General features: G+C 46.3%; 1 protein-coding gene across 5 annotated transcripts in view; it reads left to right on the forward strand.

The window, feature by feature from the left end:
• The window catches only part of rims2a (regulating synaptic membrane exocytosis 2a), a 146658-nt gene that overhangs the window by 41864 nt on the left and 80723 nt on the right, over positions 1 to 24071 (forward strand). For 2 of the 5 annotated variants that reach the window (XM_078287191.1, XM_078287192.1), the window contains exon 1: positions 2285 to 2401. The exons of the other annotated variants lie outside the window; for them this stretch is intronic. In XM_078287191.1, the coding sequence (XP_078143317.1) occupies positions 2285 to 2401 (117 nt within the window). Of the gene's footprint in view, positions 1 to 2284; positions 2402 to 24071 lie in introns of those variants that run through there. 5 annotated transcript variants of the gene reach the window in all.

Consider the following 24071-nt stretch of genomic DNA (forward strand, 5'->3'; position numbering starts at 1 on the left):
CACTGCATAAGCACCAAAAAACACTTTCATTAATCTTAAAGAATGTTTAAATTAACTCCTGGATCTGTTCTGCTGAAGAAAGGAGGGGAAAAAGCTGACAGTCTATTTATAAGGAGAAATAACTTGGGAAGGCTTCTAATTTATCTTGGTCTCGGAGGTGTCATTTGAATGAACACACAGATACGCTGGGACAGCTGCAGTGTTGGGTGAGGCTGATGAAACAACAATGATTACACCGGGATTAGAAGATAATTACTCACTAGTGGAATTTCTCAAGATTCTGCAGTTTTTTTTTTTACACATTCAGCCTGGCCCGGCCCTTCGTAGGCCAGCCCACCTAGGCCCAGTTAGCTCAGCTCTGATTAGTCAGCCAAGTGGGACCCATCCCCATCCAAGCCTGGCCATTTACACATTAGTGTTATTTGGTATGTGTGTAGCGCTTTGAACAACAGCACATGGAAAACAGAAAAAAATAAGGTCATCCTTTGACCTGGTGGTCTATGGCTTTAACTGTAATGACTTGCATAAAATCCAGAATGTTCAAATTGATGTTGGGTGTCATGTGACTTGATGATTTTTAGTGTCAAAGCACAGGCTTTAACATTTTGTTCTACCAAGAGGCTAATTTTGCATTTGGTGGGGATACAGTCAACCTGAGAAGGGGAGAAAAATTTGATCTCTTATATAAGAAACCGGATAGCACTTCAGTTTAACATAGAAATTCTCCTTTGTGTCCTTCAACATGCCATGCAGAGATAGCCATTATCATTCTTTAATGAACAACCAAACTACAGCAAATATAGTTGATGAGTGTCCATATTATGCATAATACCAAGGCTCCATTATCTTACCCTCTCTAACCCCTGAATAGCTGAATAGCTTTGTTGTGTGTATTTAAATTGCCCTCAGCTTACTCCACCTCCCATCTGAGCAGCAGTGAGAGGTTGAAGACCCCCCCCCCCACACACACACACACATACACACACACACACACACACACACACACACACACCCTCCCATGGGGAATGGTCTGTGGTGATTTTATGAGTAAACTCCATCAAGCCCATTAGATATCATTTTTTTCTCATTTCAGACGATGAGCTGTTCTGTTCACTCACTCCTCTTCCCATCTGTCAGAAAGGGTTCTATAGAGTACCAGCAAATGGTTCTTCAGGCTTGTGCCATAGCAGAACCCCTTTTTGGTGCTGTAACAAACCCTTCAGATTCATTATAGCACCATGCTCAAATGGTTCCACGTAGACCATATTTGTGCTGTAAAGAATCATTTAAGAATGTACAAAATGCTCCAAATCAGCAGAATTAAACACACTTTTAGGAGCCACACTGGGTTATTTATAGTTGTTTTTTTATTTTTTTATTTTTTTATTTTAACAAATCAGAGCATCTTTTGAGTCATTACAGTTCTATGCAGAACCATTACCCAAACCAATAAACTCTTAAAAGCCCTCCTTTTTTATGTGTGTGCACCCCTTCCTCACAGACAGGCACCCTCTCTTTCAGAGGTATTAGGATGCCTTGTCCTCCTGCTTTATTACTTCTGAGGAGCTGATGGTCTGGAGCCAGATATGGGAAATAAGAAAAAGAAAAAAAAAAAAAAAAAAACCCACTGACGACAGCATCTCTGCTCGCCCATGTATTGTATTGTGGGCTATCTGCTGCCGTGCGCGTCCCAAAGAGTGCATGAGAGGAGGATGGAGAGATATGGCAACGAGTGCGTACGAATGCATATCAGCCCGTAGTGTGTGTGCGTGTGTTTGTGCGTGTGTCGGCGTGAGTGTGTGCTCTTAATAGGCAACGGGAAATATGAGTTGAATGTGAGGCAGCAGCTGATGCGCCGGTAAAGGGATGCTGCTGGCTGCCGTATAGGATGCTGCTCCGCTTCTTTTTTCCTCCGGTCGCTCCTTCGCCTCTTCCTCCACAGCAAGAAGAGATTTTTGCCACAGTGAGAAGAAAAGGCTCGTTACCGGCACCGGCATTACCTCCGTTTTGTCGGTTCAAGTCCGGAGCATTATGACCGACGGATCCCGCCCGGAATGCGTCTCATTTAAGGACACTTTTTACCAGGAGCAGCAGGAGAAATATGGAACTTGATCGGCGTCTTTTTCGCGTTTAATGCGCCGCTGGAGATAATAATAATAATTGTAATAATAAGGTGGGGGGTGCAGGGGGGCTGTCCGGAGAGAGCGCAGGCTGTAGAATGTATCGCTGGTGAAAGAAAAAGGGGTGATCATTTACTGAGGATAAAAGAAAACGGAGGGGGAAAATGCAGTTTGAGACATTGCGTCAGTTTTGTAGCTCGGTTTTATCACATTTCAACGGGGCTTTCTCGCCGCCTCAGAACATCTTGCAGACGGAGCTGTTCGAGCAGGCGTTGAGCAACATCGGGTGAGTGATTCCTTTGTAAAGAAATGCCCTGATTTATGAAGAAGGGCTTCCCCGTTGGTATGTCAAACGAGTATTGGAGGAGGAGGAGGAGGGGGGGAGAAGGGGGGTGTGAGGGTGGAGGAGGAGGGGGGGGGGGGGGGGTTGCGTTTATCGATCGGCAGCCAGCCTGCGTAATAACAACCTATAGTACTGTTGCTGCTGCAGATATTTCCTGGCAACCCAGCGGGAGGCTGGAGGCTGGATGATGGGGCCGATCAGCGATGCTGCCGCGGTTTTGGGGGGGGTGGAGGGGTGGGGGTGGGGGGTGTAAAATGATCCGGTTAGGTAGATTGTGATAATGCTGAGGTGTGACTGTGCGTGCGTGTGTGCGTGCGTGGGAGTGTGTGTGTGTGTGTATGTGTGTGTGTGTGTGTGTGTGTGTGTGTGTGTGTCCCGGCGCACCGCTGCTGCAGCATGTGTGCTACTGCCGCTGCCGCTGCCGATGTGCCTGAGCGGATAACATGAGCAGATGAGGGGGGAAATTCGAAATAGTCCAGCACTAGAAATCATGCCCCCCCCCCACCCCACCCCCTACACACACACACACACACACACACACACACACACACACACGTTTCAAATATGTTTTAGCCTACTTGTGGCGAAAGCCTACAGGTCTTGGCTAAATAAATAAATAAAAATAATTTAAAAAAAACAATAGAAAACCCCAAGCAACAGCATAAAGGCCTATACATATATATATTATACACACACACACTGCAGCATGTATTTAAACATCGTTATGTCACAATTTGGAAATTCAACATTTTAGTAGGCTACCCTTTTAGCCACAATGCTAATGCAATAATAATCTTTACATTTTATAAGAAGTGCTTGTGTAGTGTGTGTGTGTGTGTGTGGGGGGGAGTTGGATCTCTGTTAGATGCACTGGAGCATATTATGATTAGTCTGCTAAATGCTCCATTCCCCCAAGGAGAGGTCCCTGGTCATCTGGCTAGGCATGGCTGTTGGACGCATTATGCAGACTGCAGAAGGGGTTCAAACCAAAATATTTGACCTGCAAACAGAGCCACGTCTCTGTAGCTGAAAAGAGAACACGCCAGGCCTCTTTCTTTCATGCTACAAAGACGGGCCCATATCTATACACCATGCACTATATGTCTCTGGGGACTGCGAGTCTTTCCCTCTTGTCTTTTCTCCCCCCTTCTTGCCCTCAGAAATAATTTACAGCGTTTGCTGGGCTCACTGCCACCTCACATTACATGGCCAGAACACTCAGGCACTGGAAGGGCTGAACAGGGGGCTCTGTGCCTGGAAACTGTGATCCAGCAATCATCACATCTGACTGATTAAATTGAACTTAATTTCCATCACTTCCCTTTTTTTTCCGTTCTCAGCAAAGTCCTCCAAGAAAAACAGTTTCTGAATGGTCGTTGAAAATAGGAGTATCATTTTTTATGCTAAATACAGTAATAATAATGCAGTATGGCCAACTGGTAGGATTTTAATTCTGCTTTGAAATTGCCAGTGATGATATGGTACTACAGTAACAACACTTTTAGTCTTTCGAAAGGTATTGAAAACTCATTACTTTAAGCTCAACTGTTTGGGATAGTGGATGGTTACTATTTAGAAGCCTGTACAGCTGAAAGCACTTTACAGTTGACCAGAGAATAAACACAAGTTTTGTGACAGAATCCAGCAAAGGGAAAATGAAGCAGCGGCCATTTTCATAATTTTCTCCAGGACCTTGGGACTAGTGTCAGCCTCCATATCCACTTATTCCTGCGTCTGTAAGTAGCACCATACAATCCACTGGTACATGACAACAACAGCTCTCTGCAAACCAGTGTGTGCTGTTATCAGTGGCCAGCCAGCATGTCCTTCCGTTCGATCAGGGCTGTTTGTGTACGAGTCTCTCTCTCTCTCGCTCTCTCTCTCTCTCTCTCTCTCTCTCTCTCTCTCTCTCTCTCTCTCTCTTTCTCTCTTGTCCAGGCCAGGCCCGCTAATGGGCTGTATGCTTTTAGATCTAGCCTCCATGTATTATGCATGTGTGCGTCAGCAGAGGTTCTAATGGGGTGCGGGGGATCTGTTCTTAGAAGGCCTGAATGGTTCTGAATTGAGGGGTCGCTCTGTTTCACCTGCAAACCCCCCCACCCCCCCACCTTCCACCTGTCACCCCCCACCTCCCACCTCCTACCTATCACCCCACACCCCACACTCCCGATGCGGCGTCTCTCTCTGCACTTGTTTCCCTGAAATGCCTGACACCACAAATAAAAACACAACTAGTGCGTCCGGTGTCGGACTGATGTGTGACGTGATAGAAAGGCTGTTATTGAGTTTTTTGGTACAACATCCTATAGCCTTTTCCCAGATGAGAAGTGTGTGACACAGTATGGGCAGGATATGAATAGCTGCATTTGATTTTCTGCGACACTCCGTTTAGACGAAATGTAGTGAACGCAGCATTGTGTTTCAAATCCAGCACATATAATAAACCGCTATTGTTGCCGTTTAATGATTCCGAACAGACCATGCAATCTTGGGTGTGATTTTAGTGAGTCATCCCGATACCCACAGCCGTTTACTTCGTTCCCCAGTCTCATATGTTGCCTTCCTGCAGTGACAGCGTATTTGCAGCTGTGCACTTCTCCATTTTATGGCTCATATGTGTCGTACAGTAGTGTACAGTCAAAGTCAGCAGGAAAACCAGCCTGTTTCCCCCCGCTGGCTGCTGCTTGTCATGGTCGGAGGCAGTAGATGTGGGGGTGGAGGGGTAGTGGTGGTAGTGGTGGTAGTGGTGGCGGTGAGTGTGTCTGTGTGTGTGTGTGTGTGTGTGTGTGTGTGTGTGTGTTTGTGGGGTGTGGGGTAGGGGAGTGTCGTAAACTGAGCGTTTCTCTGAGATGGAAACACTCGTAGCTTTTACACCCCCCCCCACCCCCACCCCCCACCCCCCAATCCTTCACTTCTTCCCTCCAGCACTGTGGTTGCCATAGTGATAAGGTATAATGTCTGATCAATACAGAGGATGATGTGTCCCCCCTGTCTGTTAATCCTGACGGTAGCCTGGACGAGGGAGGGAGGGGGGGAACGAGGGATGCCCTATCTAACCGAATAATGGCGAGGTGTGAGGAAAAGAGAGGAGGGTGGAGCAAGGCAAGAAGGAGTGTGGAATGTAGTTGTAGAGATGGATGGAGTATATAGATGGGGAAAATAACTCGGGACACGATTGAAGAGTTTTAGAATAACAGTTCGACAGCCTACCTGCTTTGGTTCGGTTTAGGTACTTGCAGTCTGCCGTGACCTTCATACATGTAGATTACAAGACACACAGGTTTCTTCTGCTGTGATTTCTACTCTTCCTGCAGTTTTTTGTCAGCCTCTATAGATATACGGAGAACTCTGGTTGTGATGTGAGAGGAGCTGAGCAGAGAGGCAAAGCAAAGAAAGAAAACAGAGAGAGAGAAAGATGGAAAGTACCAGGAGGAGGCAGGGACACCCAGGCATCAGTCACCATGGTGACAGAGCTGGAGACGAGGCAGACATGGCAGGCTGCAGCTTGTGGGACTCTGAACCGCTGGAGCCCCAGATTCATGTTGATGTGACAGAACGGGGGGAGAGGAGAGGAAGGAAAAAAAGAAGAAAGGACGGGAGGAGGAGGAGGAGGAAGGGAGGAGAGGAGGAGAAGGACTGCAGACCTAGAAACAAGGGAGAGACAAGGACATCGATTCATGACGCTCGCTCCCTTGGCTCTTCACAGTCCTGGGCACTCATGTTGATTTGAGGGTATTTGATAGGCGTTAGCAATATCCATCTTGATATATTATTGGCCATATACCTATCCTTTTTTTAAACCTTTATTTATCCAGGGAAAGTTGACTGAGTGTGTATTCCCTTTTTCAGCAACGCCCCGCTTCAACATTAACGCCTAGCAGCTGCCCAGTACAACCACAGTCTTCTACCATTTGCCTCTGAGCAGCTCCAAAGGATCAGTTTTGAGTTAAGTGCCTTGCTCAAGGGCACCAGCTGCTGAGGGAGGAGAGAGTGTTACACATTCACTAACCCTACCCGCATTTTCCCAGCCGGTCCGGGGATTCGAACCACTTCTCTACCCTTTAGGCTACCTCCACCTCTTTTCTCTGCTCTATGAATACTATAAGGTAGCGTCTTGAGGGTCGAAGTGGAGGATTCAGACTAGGACTCCACTGTATCCTCGGTAGCACTTTTGCAAAACCCCGCACATCCCGTCACACCTCGCCTACGCTCAGCCCACCCTCAGCCCCATGGTGTTGTGCCCGGGTGTTGGCGGCACTCAGCAGCTGTAATTAAGCCAGCCCTTTATTGGTTTTGCCCTCGCCGAGGGAGATGCATGCAGGAGGAAGGGAGGCCCTGGTTTATTGCCTGGGTGTCTAACAGAGGGGTTATTATGATTGCACGCTGGAGAGGGAAAGAAAAAGAAGTGGATAGCCAGAGAGAGAGAGAGAGCTAGATAAAAGGAGGAGAGTGGTAGGCGGATAGCAACAGAGAGGAAGAGGGGATGAATAGTGAGAGAGAGACAGCGGCGGAGGCTGAATCGATATGCTCTACTCCTCTCTGCTCTTCTCTGCTCTCACCAAATCATATCTCAGCATCAGAGAGAGAGAGAGAGAGAGGAAGAAAAAAAAGAGAGTGAGCGAGCTGGTAGCTGGGTAGCTGGCGGTGGGCTCTGTGGCCAGATAAGCATCAGGCTAATGTCCCCAGCCCCAGGCCTACTGCCACCGCCGCCAATGCCGCTGCCCAGAGAGGGAGGTGAAATTGCCTTCGCTGAGGTTTGGTTACAGGCCGGCCCCGGCACGGCACCCGGGCCGGCGCTACACGTGACGCCGCCCGACGGGATGTACAGCACCTATAGGGTCGACCGGACGGCCACTCTCAGAGAGAACACAGCAGTGAAACAGGATGAGGAAGGTACAGAAAGGGTCACGGAGCAAAGAGGGAGCGCAACAAAGGAAAGACGGAGTACTTTTCAACAGAGACGCTGGCCTGCGTAGAGCGCTGACATCTGGGCTCTTTTCATGCTCATGGAGCGAGACTGATTCCTTCAAAGGTTGAATAGGCGTGTGTGTGTGTTTTTGTTTGTGTGTGTGCGTGACCATCGGCCTTAACATGTCATTAATGGTTGAGATACAGTAGGCATAGTGTCCTCCCAGTAAAACTGCGTTTCAGTTCAGCATGAGAGGCCATCTCCAACTCCGCCCCAGGTCCTTAACTTTGCTCTCTGTCTTCATCGCTCTCTTTCTCTCACACACACGCAAATACACTCTGTCTCTCTCTCTGCTCACTGATGGACTAAAAAGAAGGCTGCTGAGTAGCATGAATGTGAGACTCGGCTCTTGTGTGTACGTGCGTGTCCTTGTGTTTCTGTGTGTGTGTCTGTGTGCTATCGTGTGGGTGTTCTTGTATGTTCATGTGTTTGAAGCCCAGTCCCGAGGAGGTCTTTTTTTTTTCCTTTGAAAAGCCTCTCCTTTTTTTTTTTCTCCAAAACAGATGTCTGATGTCATCTTGTTTTTAAATAGCAGAGAGAGAGAAGAGAAACTGCATATGCCGCATGGATAGTGCTTCGCTTTCAACCATATGCCTTGATGTGTGATGCTATTTGTCAATGTCAGTAACCATTTACACTGTAACACTGCTTCTAGTTGGGTTAAATATGCCTGCCTTAGCTGTCTTGGCTTACCTGTAGGATCTTAGTGGTAGTATACGTATGTCACATCGACAAGCCATTATTCCACAAATCCTCCTTTGGCCTTGATGGTCAGTGGAGTTGTTAATTGAATGCTAGGGACCATCTCCTCTTAAAGGTACTTCGCGGCATCATCACTCTTATTTTACATTTGATTTATTGATTAAAGTGGCTTATAAGGTCAGATCTTTAGCAGGTCCAGAGATGTAATCTCTTGTCGAGCTGAATCCTGAGTTATTCAGCCTTGTAAAGCTCACATGACACATCTGACTAAACCTTTCAAAGTTATTGTCTCTGAGTCAAAATTAACAGGAAGTAATGTCCTCGCATATGGAATACATTTTAAATCCACTGTGTGTTTGAGTCTGTTTATGTATGTGTATATGTATGTATGTATGTGTATATGTACAGTATATGTATATGTATATATATGGGTATATATGTGTGTGTAGGTATGCATGTATAGGTGTGTGTTTCAGTGATTCAATGATCCTTCTATTACTATTTCCACTCTACATAACCAAATGCACAATTGACCTGATAGCACAATATTTGCGTGCATTGTCTCATGAATGGGGAAGAGACTGCTGCACCCGTAATCCTGTTGCTCTGCCCCAAATCCAGATCTATTTCATGCTCCGATTTATTCAATTACCAAAAATACACTCGAAGAAGCCGTGTGATAAAGCAATAATGAAAAAGCTTAATCTAAACATCTGCGTCTCTCCAGCCCATTGCTATCATCATCCGTCTCATCCCCAGCCCCTGCTCAAATCCTCTTTTGCAACACTGATGGTATTTCACAAGCTCAATGAGATTAATTATTTCCATATTTTGCAAACATTGCACCGTGTGCGGCTCCGCCGTCTCCCCGCACGTGTACAATTAGCTTCGTTCATTTGTGTTGCAAATGAACCGGCCCTGGCAGCGCTCGGCGGCCTCCCTGGGCTTCTCTCGCCACGCAGCGGAGAGGAGAAACCAGCCGAGGAGTGATCAAAAGCCTCCTTCTCTGGCAGGCAGATGCTGAGTAAACACAGAGAAGAAGAAGCTCCAGTAACTGTCTCCTCCCGCTTCCGCTTCTTGCCTTCGTTATTTTTGGAGTCTGCTGGCTGGCATTAATGAAACCCCATGTAATATTCATTTAATTCCCACTGTTTACTAGTTCATTAGGTTTTAGGATAGCAGTTGATCTGATCTCCAGGGGTGGTTAGGAAGAGGAAGGAAGCTGACTTTGAAGATTTCTCTCTTTTCACCAGCCGGGCTTCCTTCCATTTATTCAGACGTCTCTCTTGATGGGATCAGCGGTGCTAAGTGCACATTCTCTGCACGCTTCCTGGTGGCAGAAGACCAGTAATCCTCTCCTTGCTTACTGTACTGTATAGCATCTCCTCTTCCCTCTTCTGCCTGACCACACCCTCAGCGGCCCTTGTGCAACTGTGGCACTACAGTAGATTTCAAGGCTGTTTTGGATTTTGCAGTGGTAAATCAAAAAGTAAACCATGACCTCCAGTGGGCGTTAGCACTGCCGCCTCACAGCAAGATGGACCCGGGATTTGATTCCTGGCCCTTTCTGTGTGGAGTTTGCATATTCTCCCTGCGTTCACATGGGTTTCCTTCAGCTTCTCCGGTTTCCTCCCACAGTCCAAAGACATGCAAGTCAAGTGGACTGGAGACTCAAAATTGCCCAGAGATCTGAACATGACTGTCTGTCTATGTGTGCCCAGTGATTGACTGGCAACCTGTCCAGGGTGTTTCCTTGAATTCCACCCAGTGTATGCTGGGATAGGCTCCTGTGTCTTTTCTTCGTAGCAGCAAGGGCGGAGAAAACCGCTTAAAATCGAGTGCAGTCTGTCAGCCGGCAGCACACTGGACAGCTGAGTAAACAAACGACAATGGACGGCGGAGCAAAAGCCGTGGTTGTAGCTGCCATAGTTGACTCAGAAACGTCTTTTGAATTGGAACAAACACATTTCCATAATTGCCAACATGAACAGAACAGTTATGGTTGTGTTTGCGCCTGAACGGCATTTATCAATTCTCTCTTTTACCCGTCTCTGTTGCTCGCCATGCTCGCCGCACACGTGTGTTTTTGTTTGGTTGCTACATGTCCTTGCAAAGCCTTCAGAGAGGCACAACCACGCCCACCCAGGCCGAAACCAGTGCAGCGGCACACAGTAACGGAGCCGACCCATTGTTTCAACAACGTCAAATCGCTACTAAAGGTTTTTTCCATGCTATTAAGAATATCCATGAGGAATTGTTTGCATGTGACGGATCCTAATGTCATATGCCCAAAGAAGATAAAACTGAAAATCCACACCCTCCCTGGCTGCAGTTACAGCTTAGGACGCTTCAGCTACCTCTCCAAAGAACAGTGCATATATCCAGTAAATGGCCTCTCTGGTCTTTCAAACCTTGGTGAATGGCTAAAAAGATACTCAACTGTGACATCAGGGGAAAATAAAGCCTATTCAACTCCCAGGGCTTTAATTCCTTGTTTTCCTTAAAAGACCCTATCTTCATATATTTTACATCAGTTTGATACTACTTACTATGATGTATTTTATGAATGCATGTGTAAAAAGGTGTGTAAACTCTACTCAGCAAATAAAAAAGAGGGTAAAATGAGTTTAGGTGGGTTTAGCGTCCGCTACACGCCCGGTCGAAGTTAAGTGCTGTCGTAGATGAAACATTTTCCCAGACTAGGGCCCCTCTAGCCGGTTCAGCTCCCTGGCTCAGGGCATGTGTCAGAGACGCTGTCCTCTGCAATTACAATTAACCCACACAGCCCTTTGGTCTGGGGCTCGCTCTGCAAAGGTCTGACCGTGGGTTCATCGATTGAGACGGTGGCTTGTCAATGCCATTGAGCGCAGGAGAAAAGGTCTTTCTGCTGAGCACACAGGGACACAATGAGTGGCTTTTTCATCAGATGGACAGGAGAAGCGAAACTTTGTCACAAAGCTTGCATCTTTTAGGTTTGGTTAAAACTCCATGTTGTATTAGGTCACTTTTCTATTTTGGCCTGTTGTTTAAATTGGTCTGCACACTGGATTTTCCAAACAATTCTCCCTGGTGGTGGAGCAGCAGAGTAGCAGCATGAACCAGAAAGATATCTATGGCAACAACTCGTTATGCACTAAAACTAGTATAGTATAGTAATTGGAGTCTCTTTTAGTCGCTCAGACAAGTAGCTTCCATATCCATTTCCTTGTTTGCTTTCTCAAACTCTTCATTCCTTGTATTTGGCAGAGCTGCACAATGTTTCCTTGAATGATCTTGATGTGTGTGTGTGTGTGTGTGTGTGTGTGTGTGTGTGTGTGGTGACATCTCTCAGACAAGGAAAGTGTTTCAGAACAGAGGGGAGGCTCAGGAGGCACCGTCTTCCCATCATGCACAGCTCCCTGTCTGCCTCCAGGCGAGCCTTCTAGCAGCCGATCTGTTTGAGTTCCACTTTAGAGAGACTAGGGGGAAGGGAATGAAACTGGAATGGAGAAGATGGGAGGAACGGCAGGTTATTCATTAAAAAAAGTGCTCTGAAATGAATAGTATTTTTGGGGGGTAACTGATGGGGAAATATTTCAACACGCTTTGCCAATTAGTCCCAGAACAGGATGGAGAACATGAGATCACAGAACTCTGTTGCTCCAGCGGAAGCCATTGTAGAAGTCCTCCATCATGTTTCTATCCTGCATTACTGCAGCTTCTCAAACGTTGTAGACCTAAATTGATGTATTTTAGCACAAAACATATGTGTGACAGTGTGATCATATCTTGTTTACTATCTAAAGCAAACATTTTTTTTCGGTTTCCGTCCTCAGGTGCTCTCTCACTCTACAGAAAGTCCAATTGCAATTGCGTTATTTTTTCTTACTGAAAAAAGAACTAACTTTGATTCCTTTAAGTGGTAAAGTGATAGTTCAGTACTAATTCAGTTCTAATTCGCTTTGCATGCATGCAGTGGGACTTCTGTATGTACTAGATGTGATAAAGATTTTCATGATTGGTTCTGTATTGTACAGTATTTCTTGCGTTGTGTGTTGTTGGTTACCTTGCAGTCAGTGCATATCAGAGGTTGTTAAGCGGGGGAATCAGTAAACGATACTGTAAGTACGGTACGTCTTGATTTGATTATGCCCAGGGCCCATCCAGAGAGATGCATTGTGGTGGCTTGGCTACAGTGGATAGATGGCTTCCCTTCCCTATGGATGTAATTGGAGAATGCTTATGCCTCCTTTGCCTGCCCATTTCTATGCTGCCCAATTAGGCCTCTATTCCTGACAAGCAAGATCCAAGCAGATGACCAGTGTGCATGGAGTGAAACAGCACCAGAGGAAAGAAACTTAACACATGAACAGCTGATGTTCAAAAATATTGACTTACATCTGAATTCAATCATCCTTCCTTGTTTTCCAAGAAGGTTGAAGGTCCCTGGTGTTGAAACAAGTTTGAAAAGCAGTAAAGCGCACCCCACCACACCACCAAACACACACACACACACACACACACACACACACACACACACACACACACACACACACACACACACACACACACACACACACAGACTCTTACTAGAATACTCTGTTGTATTGGGGTTTATTTTATAATTGATGTGTGTTAAAAATAGCTCCTGTGGTGGTAAACGTGAACTGTGCTGGAGTGCCAGAGGCAATATGCAATGCTTACTGGTGTGGAACAAAGCCACATTTAAATGGAAATGCTGGGGTGAAGTGGGCTGCCTCATGTTTTTCTCATGTTTGCTCTTTATTGCGTAATTGCAGCAGTAATACTTCCCTCAATGTAAAATTCAGCTTTTCTTGTATTATTTAGAATGTGAACTCTAACAACAGGTACTTGCTTGTCACAATTGCAATTATAGCAATATATTTTACTGTATTGTAAACTCGCTACAGTTATCACAAAGTTCAACTCATGTCTGGTCTATTAGATTTCCAGTACAGGTATTGTAGTGTGACCTGACCTGAACATAATAATATTATGTCCAGCTTTTAGCTATTGCTTGCCAAACCAGCATCAGTGAGTTCTAATCTCTGTTAACTCTCTGATCACCTTTCAACTGTGCGCCTCCCTGTCCTGTCCTGCATCCTTATGCTGTTCTTGCTTGGCACTACCCAGGTTTTTAGGACCTAACACTTGCTTCAGTTCACTATGCTTCAGCAGCTTAGAAAAGTTAGATTTTGAAACCAAGTGAGGCATAGCAAAAGCAATGTGTGGGAACTTTGTCTCCAGTATTTGGAATGTGACTTTTTCTCTGCACCAGTACCATGGATTTTGGATGCACGGATAATAGTTTGATTCCCTAAGCTGTCCTACCTGTAGAAAAAGCCCTCTCAGGCTGAGTAAATCGTCTGCTCCTGTCCTTACCAGTAACTGGTCCATTTGACTTTCTCTTGACTCCACATCCTGAGCAGCACGGCATTAGCTGGTGATGGTGAGTTTTATATTCAGTTATTCTCCCATTATACAGAGTATGCTCTCTCACAAGGGCCGGGTAAATAAAGCAACTTTATTATTTATTTAGGGGCCCTCACGCTGTGCATTAATGTGTGTTATGAAATAGAGGTTGTTTCTGGTGCATAGTAGGGCTGACTACTGTACATGTATGAGACGTAGCGTTAGGTGTGGCAACTGCTTGCGTATTCATACAGACTTTACAGTCGTTATTGCCCAGTGGACGAGCCATTGGGGATTTTTACATTTTGCTGACAGGTTGCCATTTTCCATATGCCATACAAATATATACAGTATATAGTGGTTGGTTGCAGTGCAGTGTCAGCCACAGAATCACTGGAGCCGTCAAGGGTTAAGTGCCTTGCTGTAGGGCAAGTGGTGGTATAATGTAGCATACATGCTATGTGGTCTGTGTATATGAGTATATTTGCCTCATTAAAGGCAAGTTACTGTCGATTGCGTGTGTATTTTTTATTTAATATTATTTAACCTTTATTTAACCAGGTGAGTCCCATTTATATGTGACAGTAGTTTAATTTCACGAGAGCATAGCTTCCTTGTCTTGACATGTAAATATCCTGTGAGTGCACACAGGATTGGATAAAGTTTAAGGATGTCAAATGAGTTCAGAGGTTTTCTGCAGAAACACCGGATTGGCAGTGGCATGTGCATTCCTAAACGACAGTTTAGTCGTTTTCTCCCTCCGTTTGTTCGCACAGAGTGGAGCGCTAGGTGGAAAGGCGCGGAGCTGTGTTGTGTGGGACAATGGAGGCCCAACCTTGAACTCAACATAAGGGGCTATTTTAGCCTGGACCCCATCACCATTTGTCAGCAATGATTGGGCAATAACCAAAGAAACATCGCTCACCTGTGAATGGGCCCCACCCTCCTCCTTCCCACCCGCTGAATCACAATTCCTCCAGCCCCATCCGTCCCTCTGTGCACGCACCCCTCCGCCCTGCTCCCTCTTGTCGTATATTTGGAACATGGAGGGCTTGGCTGTCTGCCGCGTCGTGCCGTGCTGCTGCAGTCTTATCTGTTGACAATAATAGACTCAGAGGAGTTGGAAGAAAAAAAAAGAGGGAGTGAAAGAGAGAGAAGGGCGGGGGGGGGGGGGGATATGTGGGGAAAATGGAGGGGCTAACGTGAACAGCCCAGCCCAGCCTGGACCGCCGCTGGTTCCCCAAGAGGGTCGTCGGTGCGTCCAGCCCCAGAGATGTTATTTTGGGCAGCAGGGATTATTAAAGCATCCTCTGACTCACCCCTCAGCTTTTTTCATTACCTCCTCACTTTCTATGGAGCCAGACAGCCGCCCAGCGTCACTGCCTTTGATTTCAAATGCAGCTTGCTCACTGGAATGAAAAATGCATACTTAGCAGAACCGGGAAGAAATGTGTGTGTGAGTGGAGAGAGTGTGTGTGTGTGTGTGTGTGTGTGTGTTCGTGCATGGGCATGTGTGCCTGTGGATGTGTGTGTATCAGAAAGTGTGTGTGATTGTGTGTGTGTGTGAGAGAGAGAGAGAGTGGAAGAGAGACAGAGAGAGATGGGGAGACCATGGTTCTTGAAAGACATTTTTTTTCCCGTGTAGAAATACAGCCCAGCAGTCTGGTTACAATAGAATGTGCCGGGTTATGAATAGCTCGACAAATCTCAATATGTTCTCTACACAGAGCGCTTTGTGGGAATGAACAATGGCTGACAAGCACTCAGCAGTCAACATGCTACAGTACAGCAGCAGGCAGGAAGGGAGGGTCTCCATGGATAGTCCACTGTGCTAAGCTGGAAAGTCTTTATAATGCATTTGTGTCTGTGTGTTGCGAATTATCCTACCCTCATGTTTATGGAATGATTTTATGGAATCTTGATTTTACCTCTGATTGTGCATGTGTGTATATGTATGACTATACAGCAAAGTGATGCAGGGAACATGACTGTTGGTTTGGATGCCAAAGTAAAAGATTAAATTAGCTAGAGGGACAGAACATGGCTGGGAACACCTACAGTATCAGTCCTACTGGAGGAAAGAGCCTCTCCTTACTTTGATGACTTGGATACTGAATAATAGGGACAATGACATCGTGCTGCAATAAGGGACTTTCACATAGGATGCGGTAACTCCACCCCTGCACTCTAAAACCCATTATTTTACATGTTATATCGGATGTTATATATATATACAACACTAACAAGATAACAAGCTAGGAATAGCTCCTCTTCTTGCTTCTTGAAAACTCTGCCTGTTTTTTCACGCAGCTCCAACTTCCCCCAGCATCTAGTCAAGACTTGCACTGCACCAAGAGGCAAGCGGCGAGCAAGCTGCGTCCCATGTGAAAGACCCAATAAAAGTACAGCTATCTTTCTTTCAATGTAAGTCAAAAAGCAAGCTATTGTGGCCCAGATGTCATCGCACAGGGAGTCTGCAGTATGTGTGTCCTTTTGAAGGATTGGCAAGGATAATAATATCTCTCATGTGGCGATGTGGCGGTGAGGTCTGGTCACAGATGAGCGACAAGCGCTTGTATCTTTTCATCAGTTCGACCACTTGCCAAAAAATGTTAATTGCCCACCATGGCTGTGGTGTTGATTACTTTCAGGCCCTCCAGAGGATGCCGGCCCCCTCCCCAGTTCTCCTCTGTATTAAAGCTCTGTTCAACTCAAGCTGAAGTCAATAAGCATAATTACAGACAGTACTCCTGCGCCGCTCCAAAATTACCCCAGTGAACTGTCTGGCTGCGTCTCCGCTCCACAGAGGTGTTTGCTTTATTAAATTCCAGCTGTGACGCGTGTGATTTTTTTTTTCTGCACCGGTGGTCTTCACAATATGATTAAAAAAAAATAAAAAAATTACACATGCTCTGCTCCTCTAACCTTTCTCTGCAGGGAGGAGAAAAGCAAGAGGCGGCATAACAGTCCTGACTTGTAGCTAATCTTAATGCCATATTCTGTTGGGGCTTGGCCTACATAGAGCGCTAGCGGTGACGCTTCTTACAAAGGAGACCTAACAGGCGGTGCAGTGCGGAGGTTGTATTAACCATAGCGCAGAGTACAAACATAGCATGAACACATAAGGCCGCGGTTGGTCTGCAGACTCGTAGCTGGGAGAACGGAGTCTGGATCCTTGAAGCCAATTAGTGAATACACTGGCTGTGATCTTCAGACACTGTCAGCTGCACTGATGGATGTGGTGCTACACAACTTTCTGTCCGCTCGCCTCACAACTTTCCGCAGAGCAGGGAGAGGGAAGGGAGGGTGTGGCTGAACGCTGCCAGCTGTCATTGTGAATGAACCTGGGCTGTCAGGCATTAGGCAGTGTGTGTGTGTGTGTGCGCGTGCATGTATGAGAGCCTGGATATGGAGCATTGACACCTAATGTGTGTCTGCAACTGTGCAATTAAGTATCTGTGCGGTGTGCATGTTGGACTGTGAAGTCCCATATGTTAAACAACCATGAATAGTAAAGCCCCAGCTGCTTGTTTAGGGGACATGCTGGCCTAGCGGTTAAAGAGACAGTCTTGTAACCAAAAGGTCACAGGTTTGATCACCCCAGCAGCGAATGTGTCCAGTGATCACACTGAACACCTCATTGTAAGTCACCCTGGATAAGAGTATCAGCTAAATGCCTAAAATGTAAATGATTTCAAGACCTGATTTACATTCCCCCTCTTTACTGTATACAGTATAAGAACAACATTAACTGTCTACCTGTGGCATTTTAACATCAGTAAATCCACATTACTACATTCATTTTGAGACCATAGTATGATTACCATAAACAAACAAGACCATTGCCGACAAGATTGCCAGCCTCTACACTGTATTTTACATTGTGTGACAGGGGGTCTGATTGCTTTATGGCACAAAACAGGAACTGTTTGTCTTTGCATGTAATACACAACTTTATTCCAGTTCCATAGTTTCAACTTGATGCTAGCTTACCTGGTCAGAAAACATATTGGCTGGTATCAAGAGCTGTTATCGGCTTTTATCCTTCTTCTTGCTCTCAAAACAAGCAGAGTGATGCCAGGCAGGGGGAGGAGGGACAGGTAGCCACATTCTCTTTGTTACAGTAAGCAAGGGGGTTAATGGGAAATGTGGTCTTAATTTCGAGAAACAGAAAATCCTACACGTGGCACCACTTTAATCCTTTAAGTAACATACAAAGTTCACCGATGCCACTCAGCGATGCCACTCAGAGTTCTTGCCATATCATCAGAACTGATGGTCTGGAGTCTCCCTGGGTGGCAGTCAGATGCACACTCCACTCAGAGCCACTTACAGCCCTGCTGCCCTGGCCCCGGCCCTGACTCTGTGGTGATACAACAGCCCCACAGGTCCTTTAGCATCTCCTCTCCCTCCAACCTCCAGCCTGGGAAACGCTGTGTCAACAGCCCATCTCCCACCTGCCCTCCCCCATCCTCGCCGCTGTCAGTCAGCTGTCAGCACCGCCACCACAAACAGGACAGGTAACATAGTGGTGTATCTTCCAGTCCGACTCAGACCCCGCCTCATGGGAGGGACCGGGAGAGGAAGGAAGAGAGAGAAATGGATAGAGCAAGGGAGAGGGAGAAAGAAAGATGGTGACGGATGGTGAAAAGTGTGGAGGCAGAAGAGTAAAGAGAGTGAGTGAGGAAGAAAGACTTTTATAAGGGTGCACGGATACAGGAGGTGTCCTCAGTCATGGATACACACACACACACACACACAGACATACGCACAAGCTATTTCTACACAGTAGACTTATCAAACCAGGTCACTGAAAACCAGCTACGTCATAATGGTGCAGAATCAGGAAAAAAAGTCTTTGATCCGTTTTGTGATGCACAGAAATTATGGGGTAGAGAGATAATCTCCCCCTCTCTCTCTCTCTCTCTCTCTCTCTCTCTCCCCCTCTCTCTCTCTCTCCTGTATTTGATTTGATGCCTGAAAATCCACCCTCTGGATAAAATAAATACATAAACCATGTAATTTGTTCAGTTTAAGGATCATAAGAACTCAGGCTGAATGAGATTAGGTGAGATCTCATGCTCTGGTTGCGATTGGTGATAGATGTCAGCTAGTAATCAACTGAGGAGTGTAATCCGCTCCTAGGCGGAGGTTTGGGCGGCCGGCGGGTTGGGTGGGGTCGTTGCTCGACCTCCAGCCACTCATAGCGATCACATGATGATGGTATTAAGCTCATATCTCGGCGTGCTTTCAGGCCCCCAGAAGCCTTTGCACCAGGGTCATAAGCTGTGCCATCTATCCACATCCAGCAGTGTGCCTGGGCACTGTGGGCACAGCAGACCAGCAGAAACAAAGCGGGTCATGCTGTTAGTGCGAGGCAGCTGATTCTACAGTATCATTTGGATATAATGAGTTACAGTGATTGAAGGAGCCAACGTCGGGTTGCTGCAGGGTTTTTGCCAGGTTTGATTGTACTAGGTAACAGGGGGATTGGATGCGTTTGTTTTACTCCTAGGAGCATCCCAGATGCACAGCGGCTGGCTGACTCAGTCTTGGAAGGCAGAGTGACGCTGCGTCCGTAAATGGACCGTTTGAGGCGTTTTTCCTCCTCCTGTCTCTTCTTCTCTGATTGCTTTGAGACACGCACATTCAGCTTGTTTTTCCTCTGCTCTTCCTTTCTTCCCAGTTATCTCATTTCAATAGAGACTGTTCCAGGATGTATTGTCGTCATTAGCGGGCCAAATTCCCTCTAACAGGAGAGCTCTGCAACACGGCGCCACTCATTTGTTCTCATTTGACTTCTCTCCATTATCCGCAAAGTAGAGGTGGCACAATCCCCACGGGGGCAGCCTTGCATTTTCACCTTGATTGCTTTTCGCTCTCTTATTTAACATGTTTCTTCAGCAGCAGAAGAGGCAGAACAGCCGGAGCTGGTGTCACGCGCTCAGTCCGAAGAACACTGCTGCAAGCGTACATTCGTCGCTGCCGTGCGCAGATCATCCTTAGCCCTCTTGCTGTACTAGAAATAAAACAAGGACATTTTTTAGTGCTGGAGGAGAGAGGATTGGAAAAACAACAAGGGCTTGGTCTCAGGCTGTGAGCCAACGCTGGCACTAGGTAGACTGGATTGGACTGGACAGCTTTTGTGGAGGTTTGCTCTCAGAAGGCCATGTGTTTGCGTGGAGCAGCCAGGAAGAGATTTGAACTAAACTACGTCCCGGGACCTGACAGTTACCTTCAGTAAGGCTGGTTATATCTCATGGTTGATATTGGTATACGCAGTGACTGTCAACTTTCAGTGTGCTTGTAGAATGTGGTAATGCAATGTCTTTGAATTGTATATTTGATGTGGTATGTATTGGTCTTACAGATAAAGTTAATACTGTTCCAATTATATGTAGAACTGTACATGTGAAAATCTTGAATTGCATATTTAGTGTGTGATATTATCATTGTTTCCTCTGGAAACCTGAAATTGACAGTTGACGTCCCGTGTGTAGAAAAGGTTTCATTACATTGGGACTATGTCAAACCAATGATAAAGGCAGGCAGACTGCTTGTCGGCTGTGCATAATACAGTTGTACAACACAATTAGTGTGTACTGTTACATGTACAGTCAGTTCTATACATGTACAACAATGCAGTTGTTTTCAAATTGTTTTCTTTGCCTCAGGGATAATTGTCACAGCAGCATTAGAGAGTAGGAACTTCATCATGGCAATTTAGCTCTTCTGTCATCGCAAAGAGGTTAAACCTCAAGGCTAACACATGAAATGCTGAAAGCGGGTATTGTGGTGAGAGAGTAAGTGTGTGTGAGTGTTAGTGTGTGCATGTTTCTGTGAAGCGTCTAGGTGCCTACACATGCAGCTGAGAGCATGAAACCGGCAACATCTCTGAAGGGTACATCACTCACTGAAAGCTTTCTCATTGACTTTCAATTATTGATCTTTCCGCTTGTGGCATTCCTTTGGTTTTAAATGGAATATCAGCATAACCTCCGGACAAATGGGGGGAGGGGGGTGTTGCATTATCTAATTCACGAACGGCAAAATTCTTTAGGAAGAAACCTATTTTCTTTTCGCCAAACCTGTATGTAGTTTATAAAAGCCCTGTCAAAAAGCTCAACGACTTATAGGTGTACTGTAAACCTTTAATGTTTGCATTAGAAAACCTCCTCCATCTCCTCTGTCTTTGCTGTTACTGGCTGAGAGAGGAGGGGAAGGGGAAGGGAAGGGAGATAGAACGAGACCACGGAGTGTGTGTGTGTGTGTGTGTGTGTGTGTGTGTGTGTGTGTTAGAGAGAGATGGCTGTTCGGGGATTTTGGTTCTGAAAGAGAAGAAAGACTTCTCTCCTGCCACCAGTGTTCCCACAGTAAATCAGTCACAAGCCTGTGTGTTGCAGATGCTCTGTGTTAATGTATATGTGATAACCCCCCCCCCCCATCCTGTTTTTTTATCATAACCCACATCAAACGTTAATGATTTGTGGCCACGGGGGCCTCCTGCTGGGGCTCCACGAAGCCCTTCATCACACAGCCCGGGGTAGGGAGTGTTACACACACACACACACATACTGAGAGAATGACACAGTTAGAGAGACTAGTCCATTTGCAGCCTGGGAACTGGGTTGTGGCTGTGGATGTTTCTGATCGGATCCCGTCAGTAGGTCAGAGGAGGAACAGATCTGATCAGGCAGGGAGGGAGAATCTCACCGCAGACAAACTGAGGTCTCATTACCCCATAGTGTATCGGGGAATTTCACCAATTGGTTTTTGTGTTGTGTTGCGGAAAATAACAGCACATAAAGGTTTTATCATGGCGAGCATGTCGGGTCACTTTTAATCTTTTAGGGTCACACTTTTTAATCTTTTGGGGCCATAGTGTAATCCCATGATTTTTGTGAGCCATGGATTTGATACATTATGCTGCTTTTGATAAGGACAAGGTACTTTAAAAAGATGATTATTATATTGGAAGTGCCGCATGAGCACCGGAGGTGTATTGGGCTGTGCCGGGATCAAAACCAGGGCCCATGTTTTCAAAGCATCTTAGAGTCGGCCTATCTCTTTCCTGATTTAGGGTGAGTAAGCAGATTTTCCCCTGTGCATGTGTGAAATGCTCTGTGGCTACAGGCTACAGAGAGAAAATAGGTTGAACAGGTAATTTCTCGTCCAATTAATGACAGTTAATGGAGAGAATAGGTGTCTATCTTCCCTTATCTGGATTCCTAATATTTTTAAGTTGCTCTGGATGTCTGACCATAAACCTTCCTCTCACTCAAAGCTCAAATGACTACCATTAGACCGAAAGGACATCCTCATCATCATCATCACCATCTTTAAATGTCATTTAACCGAGTGTCAGGGTTGATACATTGTCACAGCAGAAGATTATTTCTGTAGTTTGCTCAGAATAGGCTAACAACAATGACAAGGGCTGGTGTTATTCCCACAGCAGGAATATAGCCCTAGCCTGTATTTCCACATTGTACCGAGCAGACAGTGAACATGCCTCTCTATTGTCTGCCTGTTAGGATGATTCACTGCTGGTCTATCTGCTGCAGAGCTCGCTGCTTGTCCTGCGGTTCAATGCCATGTCTGTGCTGACATCACATGCTACGCACTTCATATCTCACCCAGCACTAGACAGCACAGTACCTGTAAGGGGAGGGGAAGGGAGGGACGTCACTGTGGGCTTCGTGACTCAATTGTTGCAGCGGCCGGGCTTCAGCAACGTCACGGACATCACGATCCCACGCTATCCCATCCTGCCGCTCCACGCTGCAGCTTGACACGTGCGCCTGAATGCACCACGAACGCCGACTGCATCTTTAGCGATAGGACGCAGTTGCCGGCCCCCGTTTCTTCATGCTCCCTCTCATTTTCTCTCTCTCTCACACACGCATGCATGCGCACACTTTCCATGATCTCCTGCTCTCGATCTTCCTCCCTCTCCCTTTCCCATTTTTCTCTCTCTGTCTCTGTCTGTGTCACTGAGGCTGGAATGCAAATCTAAGATCAGCCGAGTGTGTCATGGCAGAGCTGTGGAGAGCACAGAGGTATCTGCAGAGAGGCTATTACAATAGCGGTGGCAGCTGGAGCAATGGGGGAATAATGTACAGTGCAAAATGTAGTGCTGCGCCACCATTCTGTTGTACTTACTGAGGGGCTGGGTTAGCGCCGACAGCATTAGCATCATGATGCAGATGCTGATGGAGTGGAGCGCGGTCGCTAGCTTGCTTGCTAGCTGCCATAGACATTTCTCTGTTTGGACAGAAAGGGCGTACAAGGCTAAACAGGAGCACGGTAATGTGATACTTGTGTCAAGATGAGTTAGAGCTCGTCAAAGGGCAGTTTGTTAATGTTTGTTGTAGTCGCTGTGTGCATGTACTGTGTGTGTGTGTGTGTATATGTGTTCAGGGTGTAGGATTTCATAACAGCAACCCAGAGGGGGCATTGGCCAGTGGCCCTGAGGACATACTGAGAGTTCTGACTGAAGCATTTCCTATTCAGCCTACACACACACACACACACACACACATGGAAACACACAGGCACATACACAAGAATGCATACGCATATACACAAGCGCACACATACTGTACATACACACCCCTCCTTCGTCATCGAGCCACCGTAGTGAGATGTTTCTCATGCTCACTACACACTCCCCCCCCCCGTTTTATTCCATCCAAGTCACGGAGCCGGTCTCCTACTCCAGCATATAATTTCTGCTGCCGCTTCACTTTGGATTTGTGAATGAAGCCCCGCTCGGTTAGTGTCCAGCAGCAGGTCATGAATAATGCAGCGCCTCATGTGTCTCAGCCTCGTCTGAATCAGTAGCGAGGCCACGTTCGGATGCTAAGTGATAGGTGATAGGAGGCATTTGTTTTGATGTGCAACACAACAGAGGGGACGACACACGTGTGACTGCTGCATTACAGAGACAGACTTTTGTCTTTCTTCAGGCCTTAGTAGTATAGTAGTTTGAATAATAGTTTGAATCTCTTGGGTTATATCCAGAGGTTAAATTGGGCTGGAGCAATGTGAAAATAGACTTGACATCGACACTACATGCGGCGGTCTATAATCGACAATTATCTTGTCCTTTTGCTATTACGTAAATCTTGCATTTATGTATTAGTGATGCTGGAATATACATTTTTTGCCACACTATTGCTCAGCTGCCCCTCTCTAACACCCCATATTTTAACTGTACAGTAGTTCATGAACTGTACACAGTGCTCATACATCATTCTGTCCCTCCCTGGTGCCGGCGCTTCACTGTAGTGAGATTAGATATTCAGTGTTACAAATAGAAATTGAACTTCTTTGCCCACCTATGCCTCACTACAGCAGCGGTATCTAGTGTACATTCATTATACACTCCTATTTGGATATAGAGTAGTAGACCAGCCTGAATGGTGTGTAATGCAGTAGGCGGGGACCGAATCCCGTCTGCAGTTCAGTGAGTCGTCCAGTCACACGCGAGGAGCCTTGCCCTGGCCACTAAGCAAAGCCGGCA

The sequence above is a fragment of the Centroberyx gerrardi genome, chromosome 12, assembly GCF_048128805.1.
Source record: "Centroberyx gerrardi isolate f3 chromosome 12, fCenGer3.hap1.cur.20231027, whole genome shotgun sequence".
Lineage (NCBI taxonomy): Eukaryota > Metazoa > Chordata > Actinopteri > Beryciformes > Berycidae > Centroberyx > Centroberyx gerrardi.